The sequence below is a fragment of the Cibotium barometz genome, chromosome 14 (assembly GCF_041138505.1).
Source record: "Cibotium barometz isolate CiBa-2024 chromosome 14, ASM4113850v1, whole genome shotgun sequence".
Lineage (NCBI taxonomy): Eukaryota > Viridiplantae > Streptophyta > Polypodiopsida > Cyatheales > Cibotiaceae > Cibotium > Cibotium barometz.
The window spans coordinates 32,970,834-32,985,620 of record NC_141059.1 but is presented as its reverse complement, the minus strand read 5'-3'; the positions used below and the strand labels follow the sequence as shown (position 1 = coordinate 32,985,620).

Genomic DNA, 14,787 nt, shown 5'->3' with positions numbered 1-14,787 from the left:
GAACAAAGCTTGTTATATACATTCAAGCCAAAGATATAATGAGATATCTCTACCGGAAATACAAGAAAGCTTTGCGCTCTCTATTAAGAGGTTCACTTTACACCCAATAAGTTTAGGTGTAGAAAGTATTAAGATTGAATCTTAAACACTTGTTGATGGGACCGAGGGATATGTGTTGGATGTAGATGTTCAAGCATTTTATAAGGTTAGGTTACATATTGTCAGCTTGGTAGTGCTTGATGAAGAGGAAACTGTGAAGAAAGATAACGTGGTGGATCAGGCATCCTCTTTGCATTGCTTGAGTGTTTTTTATCTTATTCGTGTTTAGCCTAGAGGGAGCAGTATACATGTTGCCTTTGAAAGTGTGCATAAAATAGTATCTGTTGATGAACTTCCTATGTCCTATTATGGATATATCTCTTTTGATCTCCCTCGTTCTGGGTAGAAGTCCTCAACGCTGGGAATGGATCATAAACATGATAGTCATGTATGGGCAGACTATGTAACTTGTAGTAGTGATTGCTTTACAGGTACACTGGACTGAGCAGGTGTGCTGGTTATCTATGTTGCTACAATCTACAGTGCCCACACATTGTGGCCTCTTCAGTTGTGAATGAGACTCACTGGACTGGGAGAGTGCAGAAGGTGCCTCAAGTTGGGAGACTGGGAGAAGAGATTGGAACTCTTGTATGTAGTCATTGTAGACTTCCACACCTAAGTGTGTGAGGTAGTGTCCTGATGTCATATATTATTGTGTTCCAAAAGATCAAGAGAATTATACTAGATGTGCAATGCATTTGGGTTTCCATGACCATCCATGTGAAGAGGGTATTAATAGGGAGCAAAAGAGAATAATTAAAGATAAATTGTACTCACATACAAAGGGGAGTCCACATGCAACACCGAAGCAAGTCAAAGAGAGTGTGGCCCAAGAGCTAGACCTTTTGATTAAAGAATGTGAGAGAAAAGAAGGAGATCTTCGTGTGACAAGGAACTAAATGACCTACTTAAAGTTGTCTGACTCACTTTGCTGTCAAATAACATCAACGGTAGGGTCAGGCCTACCAAGAATACATGCAAACTTATGCAAGCCTAAGTACCGGGGTGGTAAGCTTTTCCATTGGTGCAACAGGCTCAAGCGAATTTATAGAAAGGTCGTTCGAATTTTAGCTTGCGTTGTTCAAGGAGACATTGTTGTATGTAATGAATTGCACATGTTTTATGTGAACACAAAGGGGTCGTGTACTGCTGGAGTGAATTATGTGGTGAATGTGTCTGAGTACCCAAGTTGCTCTTGTCTGTGTGTGTGTGTATGTGAGAGAGAGAGAGAGAGAGAGAAGAATTGAAGATCTTTAGTGCATGTTAATTGAGCAAATCAAGTTTATAGACATTCATTCTTTATACAAATTGAATAGATGTTAGTGAGCTACTGAGAGTCAATGCAAAATATAGCCGAAGGGAGATTTTTTTTTAAATTCAATATCAAAAAAGGAGGCGAATAGCCCATAGTAGGTGGCAAGAGCTACTACCCATGTTTTTGAATGTATGGATGTAAGTGCATGAGTGTATGTGTGCATGTGCATGTGTGTGTGTGTGTGTGTGTGTGTGTGTGTGTGAGAGAGAGAGAGAGAGAGAGTCAAGCTGGTCCAAGGCTAGCCTCAGTACTAAGTGCCACGGGGTCTTAAAGACCCTTGTTAGGTGACATCAATGGATGGCATTGATCAAAAATCACGACACCTTTTTTGGACCGTCGGATAAAATAAACTAGGTTCAGTAAACTAGGGCCAGTAAACTAGGTTACTAACCAATCATAGTTTACTTCCTAATTTACTGAATGGGCATAATTTACTTCCTAGTTTACCAAGCGATCATAGTTTACTTCCTAGTTTACTAAGCGGGCATAGTTTACTTCCTAGTTTACTTAGCAAATCCTAGTTTACATCATGGAATGAGGGTGAATTTGGTTTTGGGACTTAGAAAATTTTGGAGTAAGATGTGATGTGCAAAAGAGGATTTAAACGTAAGACCTTGGGTCACCATTGGTAACATCTTACCGCTACACTATACCTTCAAGCAATGAGACCATGTGGTTTCAAGCCATTATATTCTGTGTTTTGCACCCTAGTTTACTGGACCTAGTTTATTTTATCAGACGGTCCAAAAAAGCGTCGCGATTTTGATCAATTGAGTCCATTGATGTCACCTGACAAGGGTCTTTAAGACCCCATGGCACTTAGTCGTGAGGCTAAGCCAGGGCCAAGGCCATGTGAGAGTCCTTGGCACTTAGTCGTGAGGCTTCAAGGCCATGTGAGAGTCCTTTTAGATGTGTTGAAAGAGTCCAAGTCTGACGATGATCTTCATTGAATATTAAGAGACAAAGGTCTTTACATATACATTAAGAGACAAAGGTCTTTACATATACATTAAGTGGGACGGTAATTTCCAAGTCTGAAGATGATCTTCATTGAATATTACGAGACAAAGGTCTCTACATATACATTAAGTTGGACGGTAATTTGTCACCTTGTGTTTAACTTAATGCGGGCGTTTGAGCCGGCCTCTTCTTCGTCTTGAGAAGTCACGTAGCCTTTGGCATGGAGTTGAGAGACTTCCGCGATCTTCACGATGACTCCTCTCGCTTCATATAGAGGTAAGCTTAATAATCACTTCACTGCACACACCATTAAGGGTACTTAGTCTTATTTGCCATGGGTTTTCATTACCTTAATATCATGACTAAGCTTGTTTTAGTCATGATACTTTGGCTTGCTCCACCTTGCTTGCATGCCGAGCCTGTTGTTGAGCATACAATAACACTCACCGAAGATGGCCGCATGTTTTCTGATCACTACAGCCTTTCATTGCTTGCTTCAGAGCCCTCATCAAGGAATGCTTTCCAGATGCCTCTCGGCCGTAGATCAGAGAATGCAGCTGATGATGATCAGTGGATGCGCAAGGCGATACGTAGGAGCCATGCACGTGTGAATGCATTATCACGAAGCTTTGCAGCAGAGACAAAAGCAAGCTCTTTGAAGGGGTCTGTATATGCGATGGACGCGGAGTTTCTAACCACCCTTCAAATAGGGACCCCCCCACAAGACATCACTGTGATTGTAGATACAGGTAGTGACTTGGTCTGGACCCAATGCCTGCCTTGTGAAGATTGCTTCACACAGCCCCAAGCCATTTATGACCCATCAAAATCCTCCACATTCACAGAACTCCCTTGCCAAAACAACTCATATTGCACATACCTTAACACCATTGGAAATGGCTCCTCTTGTACTAACCAAAACCAGTGCTCTTACGCCTACGGATATGGTGACAACTCCTACACATCTGGTGTCCTCTCTACTGAAACCCTAACCTTAACCAGTAGCCAAGGAAACAAAACCTCGTTTCCCACCTTTGTCTTTGGTTGTGGGCGGGACAACGGACCAGATGATAGCTTTGCTAACTCTAGTGGCATAGTTGGCCTTGGCCAAGGCCTGGTTTCCGTCAACACTCAACTTGGAAGTGCCATTGACTACAAGTTCTCCTACTGTTTGGTCCCTTGGGATACCCCCCCTAGTGTGAAAGGTACCTTGCTCATGGGAAATGGCTCCATAACCCAAGGCCCCCAAACCATTTCTACCCCTATCATCACAAACAATGCTGGCATGGATGGTAGCTACCAAACTTTCTACTATGCCTCTCTCCAAGGAGCTAGTGTTGGAGGGAAGCTCCTCAACATCTCAAATGGCACTTTTGATATCCAACCAGATGGGAGTGGTGGACTTATTGTTGATTCAGGGACCCCAATCACTTATTTAGAAGAGGCTGGCTATGAACTCATCCTAGAGGCTTTCATATCCCTCATCAAGCTTGAGCAAAACACAACCCAAGAAGAGTTTGACCTATGCTATGTGTTGCCTACACCCGGGGATTTCAAACTGCCTAGCCTCACCTTGCACTTCCAAAATGGTGATCTTAATCTACCCCCAGAGAATTATTTCATAACATTTGAAGGCAATATGTGCCTAGCAATGGGAGGTAACAGTGGTCTCTCCATACTCGGTAACATCCAACAACAAAACATTGAATTTGGGTATGATGTCAAGGGTAAGCTACTCTCTATGACGCCTACAAGTTGTGCGACATCCTAGACACACATGACACTAAGTCTTCTTCAGAGTAATGCCAAGGGATTGTTTTAAAATAGGGAATATAAACATCACTAGCACACATGTCTATTCACCATTCATTCAATGTTCTTCACTACAAGTTCAATAAAGAGGAAGATTATGTATTTCTTATCTTGAGAAAAGCATAGTAGCACTTGAAGTTGATATGCTACAAGTTTTATAAAGAGAAAGATTATGTATTTCTTATCTTCAGAAAAGCATAGTAGCAAGTTGATATGCTATGTTAGTGTTAAATCATATCATTGTCTCTTGTTGGATGCATCATTTGGGTTCATAATATGGTGTCTTACAAAAAAAAAAAAAGAAGACTTTATTTGATTTAATTCCCCAGTTTTGTAACTACCATCGCTGTTGATAGACTCGTTGCTCTCCTATAGATGTATGTCATGCTGAAGCTTCAAATTTATGATTCAAGTCCCCAGATTTTGTAACTACCGTCATTGTTGATAGAGTTCTTGCTCCTATGTCATGCAGCCTGAAGCTTCAGTGTATAGTATCTTCTATGGTTTCTAGGTTACTCACTCCACAATGCAAAGTTGATCCACACGATGGATTAAAGGTCCACAGTAACCTCTATGAGGGATGAGGAAGGGATTGAGATTTGCTTTCCTACAGAGATAAATGTATAGTCTAGCTCTCTTTTATAGCTAATATTCAAATAAGAGAACTGCTCTATGCCGATGTAGAAAAAAATTTATTTGTCATATCTTGAACTTACTATGCCTTTAACGACTCTCTATTTGATGATGGAAAAGGCAAATCTGTCTCTCTCTCTCTCTCACACACACACTCCTCTCTCCCTTCTGGTATAGAATTGAAGTGCTCATATAAGATATTCTACGTGTTTTTGCTCCACAAGGTCAAAACTCACAAACTTTTTCTATCATCACACTAAATACTTTTTAGTATATCTTGGCCACACTCATGACTATCTTTCATATGCCTTTACATACTGTCCAAAACTGTGTGATTAGCAACATCAAGGTTAGAAATATGATATCAATATCAAGGCCCATCTAACATGGATTCCTAACCTAATCAATCTTGAACTTAACTTGAAACGCTTGATGAATTCTCTAATTTGTGTGCCTTATCCACATGCCTGTGTCCCCCCCGATACAAGATAGTAAGAAAGTTGAAAAAGAAGGGGGGACTCCCTCCATGGCTGATCTCAGAGGGAGGGTACATCATGTTTTTTTCTGTGGGGGGGGGGGGGGGGGCGCTTTTGGGAGAGCCAAATTGGCGGCATGTAATGCCAGATGATGACCATGCTCTCCTCCCTGGAGAGAAGGGTAGTGGTAAACAGACGCCCATTGTCTCTGCATGCGCTCTGAGTCCCATGTCAGGCTCTCCAGGTGTCCCGAATGAGATCAAGCCAAAAAGCATGAATGGTCTCCATGGGGTGAGTAGTCTCTCCTCCATGATCTCACTGCAGAAGATGCTATGCCATGTGAGCTCCCAACGGTGGCATGGGTGAGTGGTCCCTCCTGATGTCACTGTTGCAGCAGATGTGCCATGTGGCCAAGCTTCATATGAGCTCCCATGTGCCAGTCTCTAGGATCCACTATTGCATGGGGGTTATGGCCACTAACGTCATTGAAATGTGGTGGTGGGAGAGCACGAGGGCTAAGCCTACTCGCGTGTCCTCAATGGTATATTGCTACATGACTACTACCCCCCAGTTGTTGACGGTGAAGAAGCAAAGAATGCATCGCCAAGCCCCTTCACGCAATCTCAAAGACGATGTTGATGTGATTGCCTTCAGGTAGTCTCTCAAAGACAATGTTGATGATGTGACTCAACCAGACTGTTGCAGTGAGGGAGGTGGAGGGGGTGATTTCAATACTGCAAAAGAATCGATTGCCCCAGTCGACGAGCCGAGTACTCAAAGAAAGTAATTGGGGGTCGTCAAGAGCGGTAGGATTATGCCAGGCGCTCCACTCGTTGGGATCCCCTTAAGCATGTACAGGGGTAGACTATTCTCCCAATTAAAGCCATAAGCTCCAGGATGCGACCCCCATAACCTTAGGAGGGGGAGGGACAATGCAGACACCATCAAAATCTTACGTGAGCAGATGAGGCTCCATGGGGAGTCCATGATGATCAAAGGGAGGCGTCCCACCAAGCCGAGAATTCCCCTATCCTGCAGAAAGAAGCCATCAAGAGAAGCTAGTCGCAGTCGATGTCATGGCACGCATGATGATGAAAGTGCCACACAAACCCTCGAGCTGCTCCAATCAACAAGAATGAGAGAGGGACCCCAACCAATCTGAACCCCAAGACTAATGAGATCGGGCCCCAATCAGTTCGAAGACAATGAAAGCACGTCCACTATGTCCCCATAGTCTTGAATGGTGAGCCAAAGCAAGTCTAGCCCAAGAGTAATGAGAGTGGACAGACAATCTGAAGATGGAAGAGAGGGTTCCAAGCGATGGGGGATGGTGCTCTCAATCTTCCTTGGTGCGTGGGATAGACTGGATCAGAGCTAGGCAAAGGGAGCACCATGTGTGAAACAGGTCAGTACGCAGCAACAAATCTGTTAGTCGAGGAGGTACTAAACTCTCTCGGGGGGCTACAAAGAAGAACCATCACACATCTTAGTCCAATGGCCACCTTGGTACAAGAGCGACGACCTCAAAAGAAAATCTTTTTGTGGACACTAGACTTAGAAGGGCCTCTGCTCTGGACTGCAAGGTCTCTGAGGTCAAGGCTTCCCTAGACTCGTGGACCGGACAGGAAGACAAGAACACGTCAAGCTTCCTTGGCCCCTATAGGCTTGATGACATCTCTTCCTGACCAAAGAAATTTGTACCTAGTTGGAAGAATGTGGGGATTGAGCTTGAGCTCCTCGCAAGCAAACACACACAAGAGTAGGCAATCACATAACAGTAGATTGCTAAATTCTTTCTATTAATATCTTCTCTTCTTGACTACCATAACATAAAGATGTGAGTACATACTATAAAGGAAAGTACTCTCCTAGTGGAACATATAAGGTCGGTCTATGTTGTGAGCTCTACTATGTGAGTTGGCACTATAACTATGCCGTGACTCTAGTAAACTATTATGGCATAGCTTATAAACCATTGGTGGCACATACAGAGAATGTGAGAGAGAGGGAGAGCTTGACTTGCTAGCAAGAAAGCACTCAGTTATTCAGCCAGTTCGGCATTCATGCTTTCACTAGCCAGGGGGTTTGGATGTAGTAGAGTTGAGTTAAATTTGACTCCTGTTCAGTAATCTTGACTCTGGCCACATTTAAATCCAACTGAAGGGTAGATTGCTTAGCTTCTTCCAATGTAGCAATAGCTTTCTCAATGTCTTCATTCTTTTCTTTCACCCGACCCCGCTAAGACTGAGACTTCTTGTCTCCCAGCTTTGTTTTGAGGTTGGCAATCTCTCTCTTCTGGCCCCTGCTCATGATGATGGTCTTTGTATGCCATTTTGATGGTGCCCATCTGATCAAGTAGTACATCATAATTCTGTTGTAGGACAACTGCATGTTCTTTCAAAAGATTCAGTGCCAAATCCTCCTTGGATGGACTTGCTCCAGATTCAGATACTATGACACTAGGGTTCTGAGCATCCACGTGTTCTACAGGCTGTTCCACAGGGCTTTGAATTAGTCATTTCATTTGATTGCTGTTAACTGAGCATTTTGAGCTTTATATTTGCTTAGCTCTTTTTCCAGCTACTCCATCTTCTGTAGTAAGGCGTCTATCAGTTGTTCGTGTTGGAGTGTAAGACCAAAGCCCTGGACACGTGGATGGCCAAGAACTGAAACAGTGCCATGCACCTTATTAAACATTATAACCGTCTTCTTCTAATATACTGGGTGGACATGGTGTTTGGCTGATTTTCCTTCAAACACCATGGTGGAGCACTGCTCTCAAACAATGTACCCAAGTGGAATCGGGTTGATGTGGACTTGCATGCAGCATCATTCAATCTAGCGAACTTTTGCATATATGATACTAGATTTTTGTGTGCTTGTACGCAATGGAAGAGGCAAATAAGGTTGAGTCTTGTGCTGGACAGAAGGGACTCGTCCTATTCCATCGGCAAGCCTACCATTAGGGACGAAAGAAAGGAAAAACGGCAACAAAGGTAATTAATGTATGTGATGTCTCTCCTTTGCTCACTATGAACAAAGAGTAGACCTCAAAAGTTTCTTGATTGGGGTAGGTGACATGTCTCTTCTCAATTGTATTTGTATGTTCTTCTACTCCTAAGAGAGACCTTGAGCTTCATTTTGACCAAGTGAGACAAATGGAACTCGGGGATGAGTTTGACGTTGATCTTGATCTCATTCATGTGACAAGTGAGTATATTGGTAATCTCATAAAGAATATAAACATTAAACCTTCATTACTAGTAACATTAAACCTTCATCACTAGTAACATATGTAAGTTCATTGTTGTGTGTGTAGTGTGCCATCTGAGGATTGGGTTAAAACAAAAGATCATCCATGGAGTGGGGCTATCAAAGAGGTCAAAAGCTTTGCTAGTACATTGTGTCCCTCTTCACCCGTGATGGTGAGACCATCATTGGCACACTAGGGCTAGCAACTGCATACATGGATCGACGTGTGATCTTGATAGGGAATGATGAAGTAATATATGAGTGCCTTAGCATTGTGTATGGAAAGAAAATTCACTTGTATGGATGTCATTCTTGTAGATTTAATACCATTATGTGTTGTAATGCAACGGGTTCCTTTTTCCTCCTATGATCATAAATGGATTCCCATCCTTTATGTCCATTATATTTACATTTGTTGTCCGCATAGAGAGCCTTCTGTGTTAGTACTTCACAACTTGGTTACTCTTTTTTTGCCTACCTTTAGGACTTCAATTGCTTGGAAAGAAGATTGTACTTCCCATTTTCTTGGTCTATTTTGGACAATCTTAGTGATTGATTTGGCTTTTGAACTTTTTGAGAAAAATAGAAATGAGAATTCATTTATTGTTGATTTGTAAAGAATATTGTTTCTCTAAAGCTTCATTGAAGTTCACATTTAAGTATATCATAATTCTCTTCTCATGTATTCCTTTGTGTCATGATTACATTCTTTTGTTATGTTCATAATGTATTCCTTCCCTCGCCCCTCTCTCTCTCTCTCTCTCTCTCTCTCTCTCTCTCTCTCTCTCTCTCTCTCTCTCTCTCTCTCTCTATCTATCTATCTATCTATATATTGTTGAGATTCAAGCTCGATGTCAGCGTGTGCCAGTTGTGCTATGTGCTGGCATGTTAGGTAGCAGCAGTTTTCATTCCCCAGTTTTCACGGTAACTACCATCGCTGTTGATAGACTCGTTGCTCTCCTATAGATGTATGTCATGCTGAAGCTTCAAATTTATGATTTAAGTCCCCAGATTTTGTAACTACCGTCATTGTTGATAGAGTTCTTGCTCCTATGTCATGCTGAAGCTTCAGTGTATAGTATCTTCTATGGTTTCTAGGTTACTCACTCCACAATGCAAAGTTGATCCACACGATGGATTAAAGGTCCATAGTAACCTCTATGAGGGATGAGGAAGGGATTGAGATTTGCTTTCCTACAGAGATAAATGTATAGTCTAGCTCTCTTTTATAGCTAATCAAATAAGAGAACTGCTCTATGCCGATGTAGAAAAAAATTATTTGTCATATCTTGAACTTACTATGTCTTTAATGACTCTCTATTTGATGATGGAAAAGGCAAATCTGTCTCTCTCTCTCTCTCTCACACACACACACTCCTCTCTCCCTTCTAGTATAGAATTGAAGTGCTAATACAAGATATTCTACGTGTTTTTGCTCCACAAGGTCAAAACTCACAAATTTTTTCTATCATCACACTAAATACTTTTTAGTATATCTTGGCCACAGTCATGACTATCTTTCATATGCCTTTATATACTACATACTGTCCAAAACTGTGTGATTAGCAATATCAAGGTTAGAAATCTGATATCAATATCAAGGCCCATCTAACATGGATTCCTAACCTAATCAATCTTGAACTTAACTTGAAACGCTTGATGAATTCTCTAATTTGTGTGGCTTATCCACATGCCTGTGTCCCCCCCCCACGATACAACCATGTCCATGATAACTAAGAAAGTTGAAAAAGAAGGGGGGACTCCCTCCATGGCTGATCTCAGAGGGAGGGTACATCATGTTTTTTTTTGGGGGGGGGGGGGGGGGGCTTTGCGAAGAGCCAAATTGGTGGCATGTAATGCCAGCTGATGACCATGCTCTTTTCACTAGTTTCTTCTCTTGATTGTTGGGCAACATGGATTTTGGAGGCGTCAGAACAGTTGGTCCTCTTTTGTTAACTGGCAGAGTCACATACTCTGGCCTATGGCTATCATTCTCTAGCACAACACTTGGAGATGCCAAGATAGGTCTTTTACGTTGCATATATTTATACTCTTAGTCCACTTTTGGGCAATCCAGATTAGCCTCTGTTGCCACTGCACTATGGGTCAAGTCAATTACTCTTTTTCTCATTGACGCCCCACCATTCCTTTTGAGAGGAAGCGCTCCTTGATTTCTTACAGTCCCGGTCCAGTCCTAGTACAATCACCCACCAAGCATGCAATACTGTGTGCAGTTTGCAACATAGCCATTGAAAGCTCAACAGCAATAGCCTAATACAAAGACAATTGCTTCTTATAACCAACAACTACTCTCATGCTAGAGTGCTTGTTTTTAGAAAGGTTTGTAGTTGGCAAGAAAAGACCATCTTTGACATTTGGACCATAGGTGTTCACACACCTAACCATTGCAGATGTCAAAATAGCAAGGAACATGGATTTCATAAACGTGTTCACAAATTCGTGATCACGTTAACAAAACGTGTTATTAATATTCTAAAACATGTGATCACAACATATATTCACAAGATTTGATCTCTTATCGCCCAAAACTTACTATTCCTGTAAACCCACCGGGATTCTTTGTTTCCCGACGTGCCCTGCCGGGAAACAAAGAATCCCGGCGGGCATATTTCTTATTAATAAAAGGCGCCCGACACCCTTCAGTCGGCTTTTTGGGAAGATTGTCCTTATTTTGGGGGCATCACATCTTTCCTTGAAAGCACCACTATAGTCTTGAATGGTGAGCCAAAGCAAGTCTAGCACAAGAGTAATGAGAGTGGACAGTCAATCTGAAGATGGAAGAGAGGTTTCCAAGAGCTTCCTTAGCCCCTATAGGCTTGATGACATCTCTTCTTGACCAAAGAAATTTGTACCTAGTGAGAAGAATGTGGGGATTGAGCTTGAGCTCCTCGCAAGCAAACACACACAAGAGTAGGCAAGCACATAACAGTAGATTGCTAAATTCTTTCTATTAATATCTTGTCTTAACATAAAGATGTGAGTACATACTATAAAAGAAAGTACTCTCCTAGTGGAACATATAAGGTCGGTCTATGGTGTGAACTCTACTACGTGAGTTGGCACTATAAAAGAAAGTACTCTCCTAGTGGAACATATAAGGTCGGTCTATGGTGTGAACTCTACTACGTGAGTTGGCACTATAACTATGCCATGACTCTAGTAAACCATTGTGGCATAGCTTGTAAACCATTGGTGGCATATACAGAGAATGTGAGAGAGAGGGAGAGCTTGACTTCCTAGCAAGAAAGCACACACATACAAATACCACAGTGCATGTACCAAAAAATAATAGTGGACCCACCTCTAGATTCTTAGTTTGGCCAGTTTGGCATTCATGCTTTCACTAGCCATGGGGTTTGGATGTAATAGAGTTGAGTTAAATTTGACTTCTGTTTAGTAATCTTGACTCTGGCCACATTTAAATCCAACTGAAGGGTAGATTGCTTAGCTTCTTCCAATGTAGCGATAGCTTTCTCAATGTCTTCATTCTTTTCTTTCACCTGACCCCGCTGAGACTGAGGCTTCTTGTCTCCCAGCTTTGTTTTGAGGTTGGCAAGCTCTCTCTTCTGGCCCCTGCTCATGCTGGTCTTTGTATGCCATTTTGATGGTGGCCATCTGATCAAGCAGTACATCATAATTCTGTTATAGGACAACTGCATGTTCAAAAGATTCAGTGCCAAATCCTCCTTGGATGGACTTGCTCCAGATTCAGATACTATGACTAGGGTTCTGAGCATCCACGTGTTCTATAGGCTGTTCCACAAGCCTCTGAATTGGTCATTTCACTTGATTGCTGTTAACTGAGCATTCTGAGCTTTATATTTGCTTAGCTCTTTTTCGAGCTACTCCATCTTCTGTATAGTAAGGCGTCTCTTGGCTGTTCGTGTTGGAGTGTATGACCAAAGCCTTGGGCACATGGATGGCCAAGAATTGAAACAGTGCCATGCACCTTATTAAACATTGTAATCCTCTTCTTCTAATATACTGGGTGGACATGGTGTTTGGCTGATTTTCTTTCAAACACCATGGTGGAGCACTGCTCTCAAACAATGTACCCAAGTGGAATCGGGTTGATGTCATGCAACATCATTCAATTTAGCGAACTTTTGCATATATGATACTAGATTCTTTGTGTGCTTGTACACAATGAAAGAGGCACATAAGGTTGAGTCTTGTGCTAGACAGAAGGGATTTGTCCTATTCCATCGGTAGGCCTACCATTGGGGACGAAAGAAAGGACAAACGGCAACAAAGGTAATTAATGTATGTGATGTCTCTCCTTTTCTCACTATGAACAAAGAGTAGACCTCAAAAGTTTCTTGATTGGGGCAAGTGACATGTCTCTTCTCAATTGCATTTGTATGTTCTTCTACTCCTGAGAGAGAACTTGAGCTTCATTTTGATCAAGTGAGACAAATGGAACTTGGGGATGAGTGTGACGTTGATCTTGATATCATTCATGACAAGTGAGTATATTGGTAATCTCATAAAGAATATGAACATTAAACCTTCATCACTAGTAACATATGTAAGTGCATTTTTGTGTGTGTAGTGTGCCATCTGAGGATTGGGTTAAAACAAAAGATGATCCATGGAGTGGGGCTATCAAAGAGGTCAAAAGCTTTGCAAGTATTGCAAAGTACATTGTGTTCCTCTTCACCCGTGATGGTGAGACCATCATTGATATGTTTGCTGGGACCGGCACACTAGGGCTAGCAGCTGCATACATGGATCGACGTGTGATCTTGATAGGGAATGATGAAGTAATATATGAGTGCCTTAGCATTGTGTATGGAAAGAAAATTCACTTGTATGGATGTCATTCTTGTAGATTTGATGCCTTTATATGTTGTAATGCAACGGGTTCATTTTTCCTCCTACATATGATCATAAATGGATTCCCGTCCTTTATGTCCATTATATTTACATTTGTTGTCCGCATAGAGAGCCTTCTCTGTTAGTACTTCACAACTTGGTTACTCTTTTTTTGCCTACCTTTAGGACTTCAATTGCTTGGAAGAAAGAAGACTGTACTTCCCATTTTCTTGGTCTATTTTGGACAGTCTTTAGCATGTCTAGTGATTGATTTGGCTTTTGAACTTTTTGAGAAAAATAGAAATGAGAATTCATTTATTGTTGATTTGTAAAGAAGATTGTTTCTCTAAAGCTTCATTGAAGTTCACATTTAAGTATATCATAATTCTCTTCTCATGTATTCCTTTGTGTCATGATTACATTCTTTTGTTACGTTCATAATGTATTCCTTCCCTCGCCCCCTCCCTCCCTCCCTCCCTCCCTCCCTCCCTCTCTCTCTCTCTCTCTCTCTCTCTCTCTCTCTCTCTCTCTCTCTCTCTCTCTCTCTCTCTCTCTCTCTCTATCTATCTATCTATCTATATATATATATATATATATGTCTTTCTCGTTTGCTCACTCGTTTTCTTGCAATGTACCACATATATATATATATATATATATATATATATATATATATATATATATATATATATGTATGTATGTATGTATGTATGTATGTCTTTCTCGTTTGCTCACTCGTTTTCTTGCAATGTACCACAAAAAACTAGAATGTGCCCACTATTTGTAGCTCTCACAGAAAAGACAGATTATAGGACCCTGCCCCCTGCTCCCTTGTTTGTGTTCACTCTATAACCACTCCCATTCCACCTCCTTCTTGAGAGCCTTGATGGTCTTTCCATCTTTCTTTCATTATTCTTTTAATTCTTCAATGAGTGCTTCTAGTTCTTCTATCTGGACCCTTAGATCTACCTCATCGTTTGCTTTCTCTTCCAACTTCTTGGATTGTATTTTTGTCATTTCTTTCAGCTCATCATTCATGCATCACTAAATAATTCATGGCTCCTTGCACATATTCCATCTCAATCATGTTTGCAAAGCTTGCCTAAGCTAACCATCTATGCTGAGATGGGTACAAAGAGTTCTAACTGCCATGAGGCTGTCTCTCGATGTAGAGTTGTGGTGGAGGTGGCCTCCTACTATTGTTTCAACCTCTAGGACAACACAGACTTTCCTAGCTTGACTAGGCCCTCCTTCAACTGCCGGTCCACTACGCACTTCCATTCCTCCATAGGGATCCTCCTTAGACATCCTTCCCTTCTTACTGTGCTGATATTTTTATCCCCAAACTCACTCTGTATTTTCTCTATCCCGAGGTGGCCTATTCATGAGACTTTTCGGAGGGCT

General features: G+C 41.7%; 1 protein-coding gene across 1 annotated transcript; it reads left to right on the top strand.

Annotated features, from left to right (window-relative positions):
• The first annotated feature begins 2,662 nt into the window (after window positions 1-2,662).
• LOC147631943 (aspartic proteinase nepenthesin-2-like) lies at window positions 2,663-4,363 on the top strand. The gene has a single exon (XM_086807907.1). The coding sequence runs from the start codon at window positions 2,709-2,711 to the stop codon at window positions 4,143-4,145; it is 1,437 nt and encodes a 478-aa protein (XP_086664033.1). The 5' UTR covers window positions 2,663-2,708; the 3' UTR covers window positions 4,146-4,363.
• The last annotated feature ends 10,424 nt before the right edge of the window (window positions 4,364-14,787 follow it).

Bases quoted from the DNA above. Each gene is read 5' to 3' on its own strand.
- LOC147631943 (XM_086807907.1), top strand. From the start codon at position 2,709: ATGGGTTTTCATTACCTTAATATCATGACTAAGCTTGTTTTAGTCATG.